The sequence below is a fragment of the Protopterus annectens genome, chromosome 5.part1 (assembly GCF_019279795.1).
Source record: "Protopterus annectens isolate FY-2018-M chromosome 5.part1, PAN1.0, whole genome shotgun sequence".
NCBI lineage: Eukaryota > Metazoa > Chordata > Ceratodontiformes > Protopteridae > Protopterus > Protopterus annectens.
In genome coordinates this window covers 738,901,528-738,914,627 of record NC_056736.1, presented here as the reverse complement: position 1 = coordinate 738,914,627, position 13,100 = coordinate 738,901,528, and the positions used below count along the sequence as shown (strand labels likewise).

The 13,100-nt window shown below is 38.5% G+C and overlaps 1 protein-coding gene across 1 annotated transcript in view; it reads left to right on the top strand.

Annotated features, from left to right (window-relative positions):
- NBEA (neurobeachin) overlaps window positions 1–13,100 on the top strand; it is a 4,581,458-nt gene that overhangs the window by 1,500,750 nt on the left and 3,067,608 nt on the right. Inside the window, exon 20 of the mRNA XM_044072852.1 lies at window positions 3,836–3,928. Coding sequence (XP_043928787.1) covers window positions 3,836–3,928 — 93 coding nt within the window. The remainder of the gene's footprint in view (window positions 1–3,835; window positions 3,929–13,100) is intronic.

Sequence of the window (13,100 nt, the reverse complement as noted above, 5' to 3'; positions counted from 1 at the left end):
ACTTATGTACTGCTTTGCTTGTGAGCTGAAGTCATACTTCAGACATAATCTTCTGAGAAGGTTTAGGCTTTGGAACCCAGACTAAACACCAGTGATGAAAGCTCATCTGTGTGGAAAACTGCAGCCATGATCAGTAGGACATCTACTATTATGGTAAGTTCTTACATATCTGCTCTTTTTCTTTCTAACAACTCTTATTCACTCTAGCTTTACTTACATTGCTCATTTCCTGCCTTCCCTTAAAATACACTTTCTCCTCTGAATATTATTCGGTATGTACTGCTCTCACACATTCCATTTATTTCTATGTAGTTTACTCCTTTTTCTAAAGGTTCCGCATCCAGTTCTTTTATTTTCTTTACAATATTCAGTACTTCAGGTACTTCTATTTGTTTATATTTGATGTAGTAATTGTTTTTTGGCAGCCTATAGCATAAAAGTTAGTGGGGATGAACCATCTCTGGGCAATTCAGGTCATGTATCCCATCACACAAGAATAATTTCCTTAGTTGCAGCCACTTACTCCTGCAGCATTTCTGACTAACTACTCTATAGGGAATTTGTAAAACCTGCCAGCTCATCACATTCCCAAAAAATGTTCCCAGTCATCTTTCTCTTTCCCATCACACCTCCAGCATTGCTATCTTCGAAAGAAGAAAATCTCTGAAATCTTTTTCTAGTATAAAAATAACTATGCAAATGGTTCTAAGTAAAAATCCTAAACCTTCTAGACTTTGCTTTCCTTGAGCCATACAGCTGTCCTTCCATTGTTCCTTTGCATATTGTCTTTCCAGTCTGTCTTCCTGTCTTTTCTACCCTCTGAGATTCTTATAGTTATAATGCAGCATTTCATATATCCTACTAATTTATCTCATTTTTAACTGCAACTTCTGTTCTAGACTCAGTTAAAATTTATGCCAGGGCTGGTCTTTAACTTGGCACCCACCTTTCCCTTTCTGTTTGCCTATATTATTTTATCAATCCGTAGCAGGGAAGGCAGTCTCAAACCTGCAGACCAAACTCCCACTTGGCCTCTTCCCATTCTACTACCTTTCCCTCCCTAATTATTTGCTCCCAATACCTTGGTTCCTTTGTTGATTTTCTTCAGTAAATTCCAGTCCCTTGTTGCTTGTGTTATATATTCCTACCTGTATTTATTCCTATTGATAAAATATCCTTTCTTCATTCTCACGTTGGCATCGTCCTTGAAGTATGTTCCGTCACTTTGTGACTATGATATTGTGTATGGTGCTGGTTATTCTCCTCAAGGATCTGCATCCAAAGTTGTCTCTCTCCTTTCTTTTTGACCCTCTCCCCTATTTTATCATCATCTCTTTTAACTTTCATCTTTAACCTCTGCTTGTATTATGTATATGAGCCTTAATTGTGTTGCAGTGAAGTATCTCTTCAAATCGGGTAACCCTAAACCATTTTGTTCTGTGGGAAGAATCAATTTTACTCACTCAGCTCTTCCATTCTTCCCTTCCTTAATACATTTTCAACTCTTTATTAATTATGGTCTATAACAACTTCTCTGGTTGATAAAATGCACTTCATGTATACATAAAACTAAAGGGAATAGAAACATTTTTGCTGCTTTTATCTTAGTATCCATATCTATAATCAAGAACTTTCAGCTTTGATTAGTCTTTTCCCACATATCCTTAGCTTTCACAGTAGAATCCTTTTTAGTCTATTCACCTAAATACTTTGTCTTATATCCCCGTAAATCTGGGTATTGCTGAACCGATTCATGTGCAAGTACATAGTTTTCTCCTATAGCCTGCGTTTGTTTTCATTACTTTTATATCCCAAAAAGATGTCAAAATACAAAGTGTTAAACACTAAAATGTCGTTGTCCTAGATTTTTGAAGCACAAAATATCATCATTAGAAAATAAAGCTAACTTTTCTTGATTACCGTAACATTTATATCCTTGAATTTGAGAGTCCCTTAATTTCTTTAGCAATGGATTTAAGCAATAATCCAAGACTGTGTGTGGGTGTGCTTCACCAGCAGTTAGTGTGGTTTGATCTTGAGGGCAAAGCCCAAGTGATTAAACAAAGCCAACTGTAGGTAAATCTTGATATACCCACAAAGTGGATTATTGCTTTTATGCAATCACATTATTTAAAAAAAAAACTACATACCTTTTTTAAATGTGATTCCATAACTGAACTTTGGTGTTCTTCCACCTTCTGTCTTAAAAACTGATGTAGTGCGCATTAGTATGGTTTGTCCGCACACTTGCACAGTACATCAGTTTAATACAAGGGGAAGACAGGGACTCCATAGCACATTCGTTGTCTGTATCTGTTGCCGAGTTATGTTCAGTCACGAAGTTATGAGAAGAGAAATGCTTGTACACTTTAAAAAAAATAGGCGGGATAGCAGAAATATCAGGAAAATCATAGACATTCTGTAGATGTGTGGACAGTTGCCAAGTAAAACGGTTTTGCTTCTCCTCATTTTCTAGTATCATAAAATATGTTGAGTAGGTAATCAAGCATATATCAGTGGAAAGTCTGGCCACTCAAGAATACTTGGTATATGTTGTATTTATAACAGCTATGCTGGTTGGGCTGTCTAGTTAATGTGCATTTCAAATTATTGATTGTGTGGACCTTTTGGAACTGGAAGGAGACATCCTTAATCTTTTAGAAAAACGTAAACTGCTGTGGCAGCTGAAACTGAACTCTCTAGAAAACCGAGGCTTAATTGTTATTGCTCCATAAAAAGCATACTAGAACTCAGAAAGCCACCTCACTGTTTAATTAAAGGTCTGAAATGGGACTTATTAATGCTGATGTCACATGCTAATATTATACATGCTAATATTGTTATAAACAAATATCAAACATTGTAAATATTTTACAGTGAAAATAACTGACATCGGTACTGTTTTCTAATACTTTTACTCATTTAAACCAAGTGCTTTCTTAGATGCCACACTTGAACAGATCCCCAGGACCTTGATGCTGTATTTCTAACATTTTTTACTATTTATTTCTAACATTTTTCCACTGCATTTTCACCTCAGCAATTATAGCTGTGGTTTTTTCAGCCTATTTAGGTGTTCACTTGTAGATTTATACACATGTTCATTAATATTATGATACATTTTTTACACACAAACCTGATGAAATATTTGTTTGGTACAAAAGCAGTCGTTAAGTGTTTGTAGGCTACTAATGTTTGTTCTGATATTTAGTGGTAGATCTTTCTGTTAGTCATTTTGTTAGCGAGTTGGTTTCTTAATAAAGTTTGGATTAATAGGTTAGCCTTAAGCTGTTGTTATATTATGTATATTAATTTGTCTGTAGCTTTTAAGTTTCAGTTCTAAGGTAACACAGTTTACACAGTGGTGTTAAGGGGGACTTTGTTAACACAGTGAGTTTAATGCTTTTATTGCTCTTAACAGAACCACCCTCTGTAACCACTCCCTTGCTCCAAATAACCTGATTATATATAAATTAATGAATGCCTTTAATGCTGTTTATTATATTCGTCTAGGATCGCTTGTTTATGCCTTTCAGTAAAGGATATTCCATTTTTAACTCAGCTGTGGACTACTACTATTTTATTAGGTTGTAGTATGTATTTTAAAGTTTGAATTTTATTAGTGAACTAGAAGCATAAAATATTTCAAGGAGTGAACTTCACACCCTCCACACTGCAAGGTTTCTGCTTGATATGTTAAGAAAAAGATATGTAGTTTTGCTCTGCTTTATACTTCTAAATCACCTTATCAGCGGTGAAAAGCACTGCTCACCATCAGCTGTACACAGTTCATGAAACTTTCAAAAGCTGGTTTAATTTTCCCTTTTCTTTTTAGGGTTATCTACAAATTGTTAGCTTCAAAGAGTGAAAGTATTCAAGTACAAGCACTGAAAGTGTTGGGTTACTTCCTAAAGCATTTGGGCCACAAGTGAGTATGATTACAAATTTGGACTCTTAACCTCCGTCATTGCCATATTAATCAATGTTTTGTTGAAAGTCTAATACCCATATTATTATATATTTTGTTTTCTGATTTGAAGAGAATTCAGATGAAATTGTTCATTCTGAAGTGTAGTGCTTCACTTGCTCCTCCTTGTGTTCCCCCCTTTCTTTTCAGTATGCTTTTTAGCTCCTTTCCTGCCAACCATTAAGCCTTTTCCATTTGGAATAGAGCCCTTCATTCCATCATAATGGATGTTTCCAGCATGGAGGCAAGAGACATCCAGCACAGCTGTCATTCAGGCAGCCGTGAGTGGTTTGTATCTTTGGTGGCAACCTGGCAGTGGCAGCTTACGTAATAAACAGTAATCCGTCCTCTGGGTGAGGAGTGCGCAACCCACATCAACTCAGGGACCTCTGTATCCCCTGGTAGTGCAGTTATGTTGCTTGTTGGATAAATGCCTATTACAGGGCAGTTTGTCACCTTCCCCTCTCCAACGGGTTATGGCATTGGATGTCCTCAGTATGCCACTCCCCCTTGGATGTACATGCTGCAAGAGACACGTGCTGCTAGTTAAACTTGTACTGCCTGCTTTGTATTCAGGAATTTCTCCAATAAGAAAGGACTTTTTTGTGTGCTGTAAAAGCTAGTCTTCCTTCTTTAATGGTGTCTTAAGTACCTGGCATTTCAGTGCAAAGCACAAAACATCCATCAAATGTAATTAAAGCATCTAACTGTATTGAGCAGCACTTTAGACATCATCTGGTAGATTTTGCTTTCTTGGCTGGAAGAAGTAACTGCTGGCTTTTCCTAAAGCTTTTTTTTTTTTGTCCTCTTTACTGTTAAGTAGCACTTGTCTCCAGTAGTAAGAAGTGTCACAGTAAGAAACTACTACGTCGTTAAAGTAATAATGAAGACTTGATTTTCAGACTAGGATTACTAAGCTGAAATACACTGAGGAGGGTTCAGGAAGCTGCAGACTGTTCAGAGCATATTGAGACTGAACCAGCATGGCTGCTCGTTGAGATGCTCAGAAGGACAGAAAACAAGTTAGTAAATATCAGGAGTTTCAGGTAGACCTTATGGTGAATGCTGAGTAGCCTTCTGTATAAACCTCGTTGTGGTGTTGACACACAGCTGTGATGTCTGTTTGCAGCGTCATTCAGAGATTGGGAACACTGATAAGTGTTATTGAACATGCTCGCCTTCCTCAATATGAAATGTATACAAGTAGTAGGGTCTATATTATAACAACGAATGCTTAAAATAGTGAATGCTGTATAATCAACCCTCTCTCTCTCTCTCTCTCTCTCTCATTTTGTCTTTTCCCGGTTAGGGGTTGCCACAGTGGATCACCTTGTCCGCTCATGATTGGCAGTGGAGTTTTTACGGTGTCGAGTTGCCAGCCTGGCGCCCAACCTTCCACCGAAGGCACACACACACGCACTCATACCTAGGGCCAATTTTAGTGTGTCCAATCCACTTGCAGCATGTCTTTGGGGATAAATGCCAAAACAGCAAAATGCCGAACACACGAACAGTGATTTTTTTCCCCAGGAAAAAAAAAATCGCTGCTCTGTTTAAAAAAAAAAGGGGGGGGGCAAAACAAAAAAAAATCCCCAAACCCAAAATAAACTGGGGGGCTTTGCACCCCTCATCACCCCATGTGAGGGGCTGTGCCCCCCACCCCCCCATACTTAAATATACCAACTCTGAGATCGCACCACAGTGGAGGAAATGGCAAAGTCCTGAAAATGGCCCAGTGATTTTTTTCCCCCTGGGAAAAAAAATCGCTGTTCCGTGCATTCGGGATTTCACCATTTCCATTAAAAAGGGTTGATTAAACACCCCCTTGGATGAACATGCTATTTTAAGCATTTAGTAATTTAATAGGGACCCTGAGTAGTATGTCCAGTACAGAGTCCATGGTGCAATTCAGAGTGAATAGTGCTAGTGTACTATAGAGACTATGGGTAAGAACTGTGTATGATACTGTATAGTAATGTCACCTGCAACTAAGTTCATAGCATGCTATGTCCTGTAGTAGTGTGCTGGCTGTTTGTCTTACAGGTATGCAGACTAACTGCATATTAGACAAATGTGTCTGCTGCATGCTTTAAAGTATGCAGTAGTGCGCTAACTGTGCAAGTACAGGTGCGTATATTGTGCTTTACTTATCAAGTGACATGAATCTGCCTACTGGAAGTATGCTACAGATATGGACAATGTGCAGTGAATATAGTAGTTGGGGTGTATGGCATTCCATTCACTTCTTGCAGTCCTGTGCATAGGCATGAATTTCATAATCTGTGTGATATGTGGAAGTTTTAGCTGTCTATGGTGTGCACTGTGGTAGTAAGGTTACATCTGATAAAGATGAGTTACCAAGGCAGGCCTCAAATGAAAATGGCCTTAGGAGGTTGTCTTAGCTTCATCCAGAGAGACTATAGGACTGACGCTGTGTCCCTTTCATTGACCTGCTTAAGTCAGAAGTCAGACATGAACATTCCTTCAATTGCATTTGCAGCTGCGAAGGTTTTATTTAAAAAAACAAGGAATAGTTTTGTTGTTTCTGCACATGTGGGTGAATGTTCTTTTACTTTAAAATGTTTTTCCTCCAGTATGGCAGTTTTGCTCATGAGGATGCTTGGCAGTTATTTGTACAGGTCTTAATTTTAATCTTATAAACGTTATAGGAGTAAACTTTAATTGGCCTCTTCCAAATATTTTTTCATCTAAGAAGAAAACTATTTTTGTGTCCCGACTTTGGAGGGGAACCTCCTTCATTGAGAGTATTCTGGGAATTTTGGAATAAGAATTTCAAGCAACTTGACTTGGTCTAAAGTTGGATCCTGCTACTTTGGCAGTTCCTACACCTTTTGAGGCTCCCAGTACAACTTTATTTGCTGCACGTACTCTATGCTGTACCTTGGAAATTAGTATTGTTGGACCAGTGTGGTTAGTGTGTTCATACTTAGTACATGGACTGCGAGTTCATAATTATTTATTCTATATGCTGAATAGGCAAAATTCTGTTTTCTGTCTATGTAAGAAAGTTATGAGGAGAAGAATTTGCTTTCTTTGCTTAAAAATGCTGAGTCTGTTGGCATTATAATGCACATATGCTTCATCTGGTGATGTGACCAGAGCTGTCGTGACTGGTATTACTGTACGTAGACATGCCTAGTCATCATCAGAACATTTGCCCTGAGATGAAAGCTCAAATCCTTGGTACTGTACTTATAGGAAGTATATTCTGTTTGGTCCTCCTACTTGAAATGCCTTAGTGTTGGGATGTCAAAGGGGACTCCACAAACAGTGGAACACTTGTCAGCTTTTGCACCTTTCCACAGAAATTGGCTGCCTTCTGTAACATTTGCATGGAAAACCTCTCTAACAAACTCTGTCCTCTAAACATTTTAATGCAAAACATGCATAGACCACCACCACAGTCAAAGAAAGGAGTAAAGCATCAACAATCTTAACCGTTAACATTTTTGTTTAAAGTTGACATAGTGTCTGAAACACGTTTAGTTCATTCATGCAGAATGTCGGTGTTTTCTTCTTTTTGGGGAATAAATATAACATTGTTGTATTTTAATGTTAGTTACATGAGTCCCTTAATGAATTTATTGTATCTTGATAGAAACCTAAAAGATTTGCTTAGTATTTTTTTTAAGTATTTCTAATAAGTTTTATTGGTTTGTGGAGATTTGACAACATGAATGATGAATGTATAGTACATATGCTAGAGAAGTATTTTAAAGCAGGACTGCTTTCTTTGCATCTTGATCCAGTAGTTTTACCCCTGCTTCTTGATCCAGTAGTTTTACCCCTGCTTCTTGATCCAGTAGTTTTACCCCTGCTTCTTGATTCAGTGGCTTTCTTAATGTAGGAAAAGGGATTATTTTATTCATGATCAATCATGAATAGCTGCAGTTAAGGAAAAAGTTTTCTGGATATGTGGGTTAATTTAGCTTATATCGTTAGATCTTTTTTATCTTACTTTTTGTATTTCACTAAGTTACATTTTCATGCTATGCTTGAATATGGCTATAGTGTTGACCCAGCTGAAGCAGGTACTTTTAAAATACTTAAGGCAGTAACCCACAAGTGAGTATATGTAGGATTTGGTTCGTCTACTGCTGGTGTGATTTGACAGCCATGGGTAAACTAGCATTGCCTACTTGCAGGAGTTGATTATTGCTATTATATAATGCTCTTTAAAAAAAAAAAAAAAGAAGAAAAAAGAAATTGGTTATGTTTTAAATAACTGCTTTGTATGTTCTGACTTCTTGCTTCTGAATTCTTTCATCAATGTTTTCTGGAACCAAAGATGACTTCATAACGTGCTGTGCTCCCATGGCACATGTACTCATTGACAGTGCATTATGGGAAATGCAGTTCATCTTTGTTTTTGTAAGACTCACTAGTGTGCTTGCATTCTGTTTATGTGAGGATGCCTGTGGACTCCTTATAGTTTTTTCAGTTACCCGGTGAGATGAGGGGGAGCTCCACCAGGGTTCTGTCATCTAGCTTCAAGCACCCGGGTGCTCTCTGGGGACTGGGTCAGGTGGGGAGTTTGACTAGGATGGTACACTTGTCAGAGTAATGCAGGTGTCCTAAGGCGAGCTTGGGAGGACAGAAACCTCCCATGGAGCAGAAGGGCAAAAGCCTGTTTGATCTTGATTTTCATTTTGAATATAGATGGTGAAAGCTGGGCCTTCTGATGCTTTTGGCTTTTGAGTTTTAAGCAGGAAATGTTATAAAGGCTACCACAGGGATAACTGGCTTGTGGCAGTCAAGGATTCACAGTAACATCACTTTTTCATCCTTTGATGTTATCATTGTGAAGCAGAATTCACTAAACTTTGGATTGTTCATCCACTAATAGGGAAGGTGAATTGGGTTTAGACTGTCGTGAGACAGGTTAGTTTTACCCTACTGATGATATGTTGTTGTGATAGTAATCCTGCTCAGCACATTTTGAACCACAAGTTCAGACATTTGGTGTATGTGCTTGGCTGAGTAGCCGATGGTGCCAAGCTGCCATCTGAAGGATTGACTGAATGCCTCTTAAGTTAGAATCTTGCCTAAATGTAACTATACCACAGCATCGCAGATCTCCGGTTGGCCACATATAGCTGGCCGCAAGGTTGGTGAGGAGTGCCACTCATTTCTCAGTTACAGGGCGGATGGAAGGGGGCCACCTCTCTCCAACAGTGTACCACACGTTCATGGGGAACCAGATGCTAAGTAATTCGTAGATGATCTGATCAGGTTTTGCAAAATTTTTTTTTTTTTTTAAGATTTTGTAGTACGTTTTTGCTTTGTGTCTTAGGAGGGTAGAAATTTCTTCCAGCTTGTTGGCACAGTACTTTCTTTTCTGTCTTGAGCAGCAAGAGAACATGGGTCACTGTACTTAGCTTGTGTTCTGAATAGGTACATCCATTAGGACTTATTCAGGTTGGTAATGTTGAATTTACAAAGGACATGATGATTTTTATGCCCATTTTATGCAAGGAGCCAGGATTTTGAAGTTAAGTCCTATTATCCACTGTGCATGCCTGAAGCATGTAAGGGGTTGTCCTGCAATGTGCAGCTGTGATGTATGTACACACCTCACTCAGTACATTAATTAAATGTCCCTGCCCTTTTCGAGAAACACTGTGTGTACAGACATGGGGGCACCTTTCTAGGAAATACCTGATGGCAGCCCCTTCGTATATTCTGTTTTACTTTTGCTGCTACCCTTTGCACATTGGCATTTTGGGTCATATATCATTGTTTTGCCTGCTACTTTCAAGAGTTCTCTTGTTGTAATTAACTCTGAATTTCTGTCTTAATATTTTTGACCTTAGAGTTCGTGTATTTCTATTTTAGGATAGCCTTAGTTCCATCTTTACCTTCCTAGACAAAGTAAAAGCTCATTCTGGTTCTGCATTACAGTGAGAAGCTACAAGTCTTTCTCAAGGAAATACCTAAAAGGGGGCAAGTCCATGCCCTGTGGGAAAAGCACCGTCTCAAATGAATTCCTGAAAAGTGGGGAATCCTGCTGTGGTGCACAGCTGAGAAAGCACTGTACCCCAGCGCAGAGGAATTTGTGACAAACGTAGATTGTGAACATCCAGTTTCTGCAGTCTAGTCGTCGCAGGTTAATCTTGCAGTTTGTCATGTGTTACGCTGCATTCTTCCATGTGGGTTTGATTCTCCTGCTTTGCAAGGCATTATAAGACAGTAGTGTGGGCCGCATGTTGGTCATTCATTTCAGTACCTTTAACATACACATTCACTTTGTAAAGTTATGCTTAATCATTTTAATGACGCTCCTCCTTCAAGTAATGCAGATCTTAAATGCTGCCATTGCACTGTAGCAGAACTAGAGACAATACACATTAGACATATATTCCTCTGCAAGAGCAGGTAATTCACTGCTGATGCAAAGAGACTGACAAGCAGCAGAAATACCTGATTTTATTTACATCGAGGTTAACTTGTTTGGCCTGGAAATGGGAGTTGTGTATTCTTCTTATTGCCGATATACTCTTTGTTAGAAAAGCTATTCCATTTGTGATTACAGTACTGTGCAACATGGTTCACATTTTCAGGTATGGCATTACTAACTCCCATATGTCCCTACTGGCGCATATTGAGAAAGTAAATAATTATGTATCTGTCTCTGAAGGGAATCTATTTCTGGGCAGCTGTTGAGATTTCCTTATGTAACATTCACTGCATTTTTTTAAATAGCTTTATTAAGCATGCCTTTTTAAAAAGTGACATAGCTACATATACAGCAGTAAAAAAGAAAATAAGCTTTATTTTCATGCAGTGTACATTTTAACAATTTTCACACACTGAAACATGTAAATTGCTCAGTTTCTGTTTCCCTACATTTCACTCCTCCTGGACACTGTTCTGTGTGTATTGTTCCCACAAATTCCACGTATTTCTATATAATCTACTTATTCCCTTTTCTAAATATCTCACTTTATTCAGTCTCCTTTGTAACATTTATTTTTTCGGTGCAGTTGGTTAGATTTTGATTTCCATTTTCTAGTAATTGTTTTTTTTTGCTGCCAGTAGCATTAAACTTAAGGCCTTACTACGTCTGGGCAATTCAGCTACTGTATCCCAGATCAAAATAATAATTTCCTTAGTTACAACCATTTGCTTCCCTCAACATTTCTGACAAAGTATTCTGTAGGGAGTGTCTAAAATCTGCCAACTCGTTACATTCCCCAAAACTATTCCAGTTGCCTATCTTTCCCATCACACCTCCAGTGTTTGCTATTTAGCTGAGGAAAAGTTCTCTGAAGTCTTCTTGGGATGAAAAAAATACCTGTGCAAACACTTCCAAGCAAAAATCCTAAACTTCTGGACATTGTTGCATACTTGGGAGCCTTGCAGATCTCCTTCCATTGTTCCACTGTCTCTGTTTGTATCTTACTATCTCTATTTGTAAAGAAGAGATCACAATTTATAATTTTTGTATCATCTTTTGTTTATTCTCTTCCCATGTATCCTTAACTGCCATAACAGAAGCCTTTCTAATCAGTACTCTTAAATATTTCATCTTGTGCCTCCATAAGTATGGGTATTGCTGAACTAATTTATGTGTGGGTACATAATTTACAGCTGTAGCCTTTGTTTTACGTTCATGAATTTTATATCCCAAAATGACGTGAAACTGTTCCACAGTGCTGAGATGCCCTTGTCTGTATTTATCAAGTACAAAATAATATAATTTGCAAATAAAGTCATATTTTATGTATTACCATAGCAATTATATGATTGAATTTCTAAGTCCCTTATTTTCTTTGCCAGTTCCTGTAAATGTAAAGGAGAAATACAACACTGCTGCCTGGTTTCTGTATTCAGACACAACTCGGAAAGGGACCTTCCCCCTTTAAATCTATCCTCCGAGCCTATATATAACCTTTGGCCTTCTAATAAAGTCTTGGCTTACTTTGTTGAATGCTTTCTCTGCATCAAGACCAACCAACGGCAGTGATATTCTTACATTATGCTTCTCTCTGCATCTTCATTTTTAGTCATCCTTTTTATTAATTTTGCCTATATGTTTTCACCCCTCCACAAAATCACACTGATCCATGTCTGTCAATTTTGGCAATACCTTTGCCATTCTTTTAGTTTGTATAGACATAAATACTGAATAATTATGGTTTAAAATAGAAAGGGGTCTGTATGAAGCTGGATTTTGTTTTTTTACCTGTTTGGGTAATACAGCCATTAGAAGATTTTTGCAAGATGCTGGTACTTACTCTTCTTTTAAAATACTGTTAAACAGAACATCTGAAGAAGTTATCTTCATTTGATCATCAACCTGTGGGTTCCGGATCTGATACGGATCTGAGCTGGCAGCTTACCAAGCTAAAGATCTGAGCTCCAAGCTTTTCCCCCTTACCCATACTACACTGTAACCTCATTTCAATCCCCAGATCTCATTTGCCACGGCTTCGTCAGCATGGGATTCTTGAGCTCCAGGCAGGTTCTTTAGGTTTTCATATAACTTTTGGTCTGTGTGTGCCTTTTTGAGTCTAAAACACTTAATAACCATGTCTTTCTTCTCCCCGGGTTTTGCGTTTACAAATAATAGTGCAGTGGTATAAGAAAGTTTCTAAACATTCTGTCTGTGTAGGCCTCCCATTCCCGCCATTAGTGTGTGAGAGTGTGTGTGTGAGAGTGTGTGTGTGAGAGTGTGTGTGTGAGAGTGTGTGTGTGAGAGTGTGTGTGTGAGTGTGTGTGTGTGAGAGTGTGTGTGTGTGAGAGTGTGTGTGTGTGAGAGTGTGTGTGTGTGAGAGTGTGTGTGTGAGAGTGTGTGTGTGAGAGTGTGTGTGTGTGTGTGAGTGTGTGTGTGTGTGAGAGTGTGTGTGTGTGTGAGAGTGTGTGTGTGTGTGAGAGTGTGTGTGTGAGAGAGTGTGTGTGAGAGAGTGTGTGTGAGAGTGTGTGTGTGAGAGTGTGTGTGTGTGTGTGTGTGTGTGAGTGTGTGTGTGTGTGTGTGTGTGTGTGTGTGAGAGTGTGTGTGTGTGTGAGAGTGTGTGTGTGTGTGAGTGTGTGTGTGTGTGAGAGTGTGTGTGTGTGTGTGTGAGTGTGTGTGTGAGTGTGTGTGTGTGAGTGTGTGTGAGAGTGTGTGTGT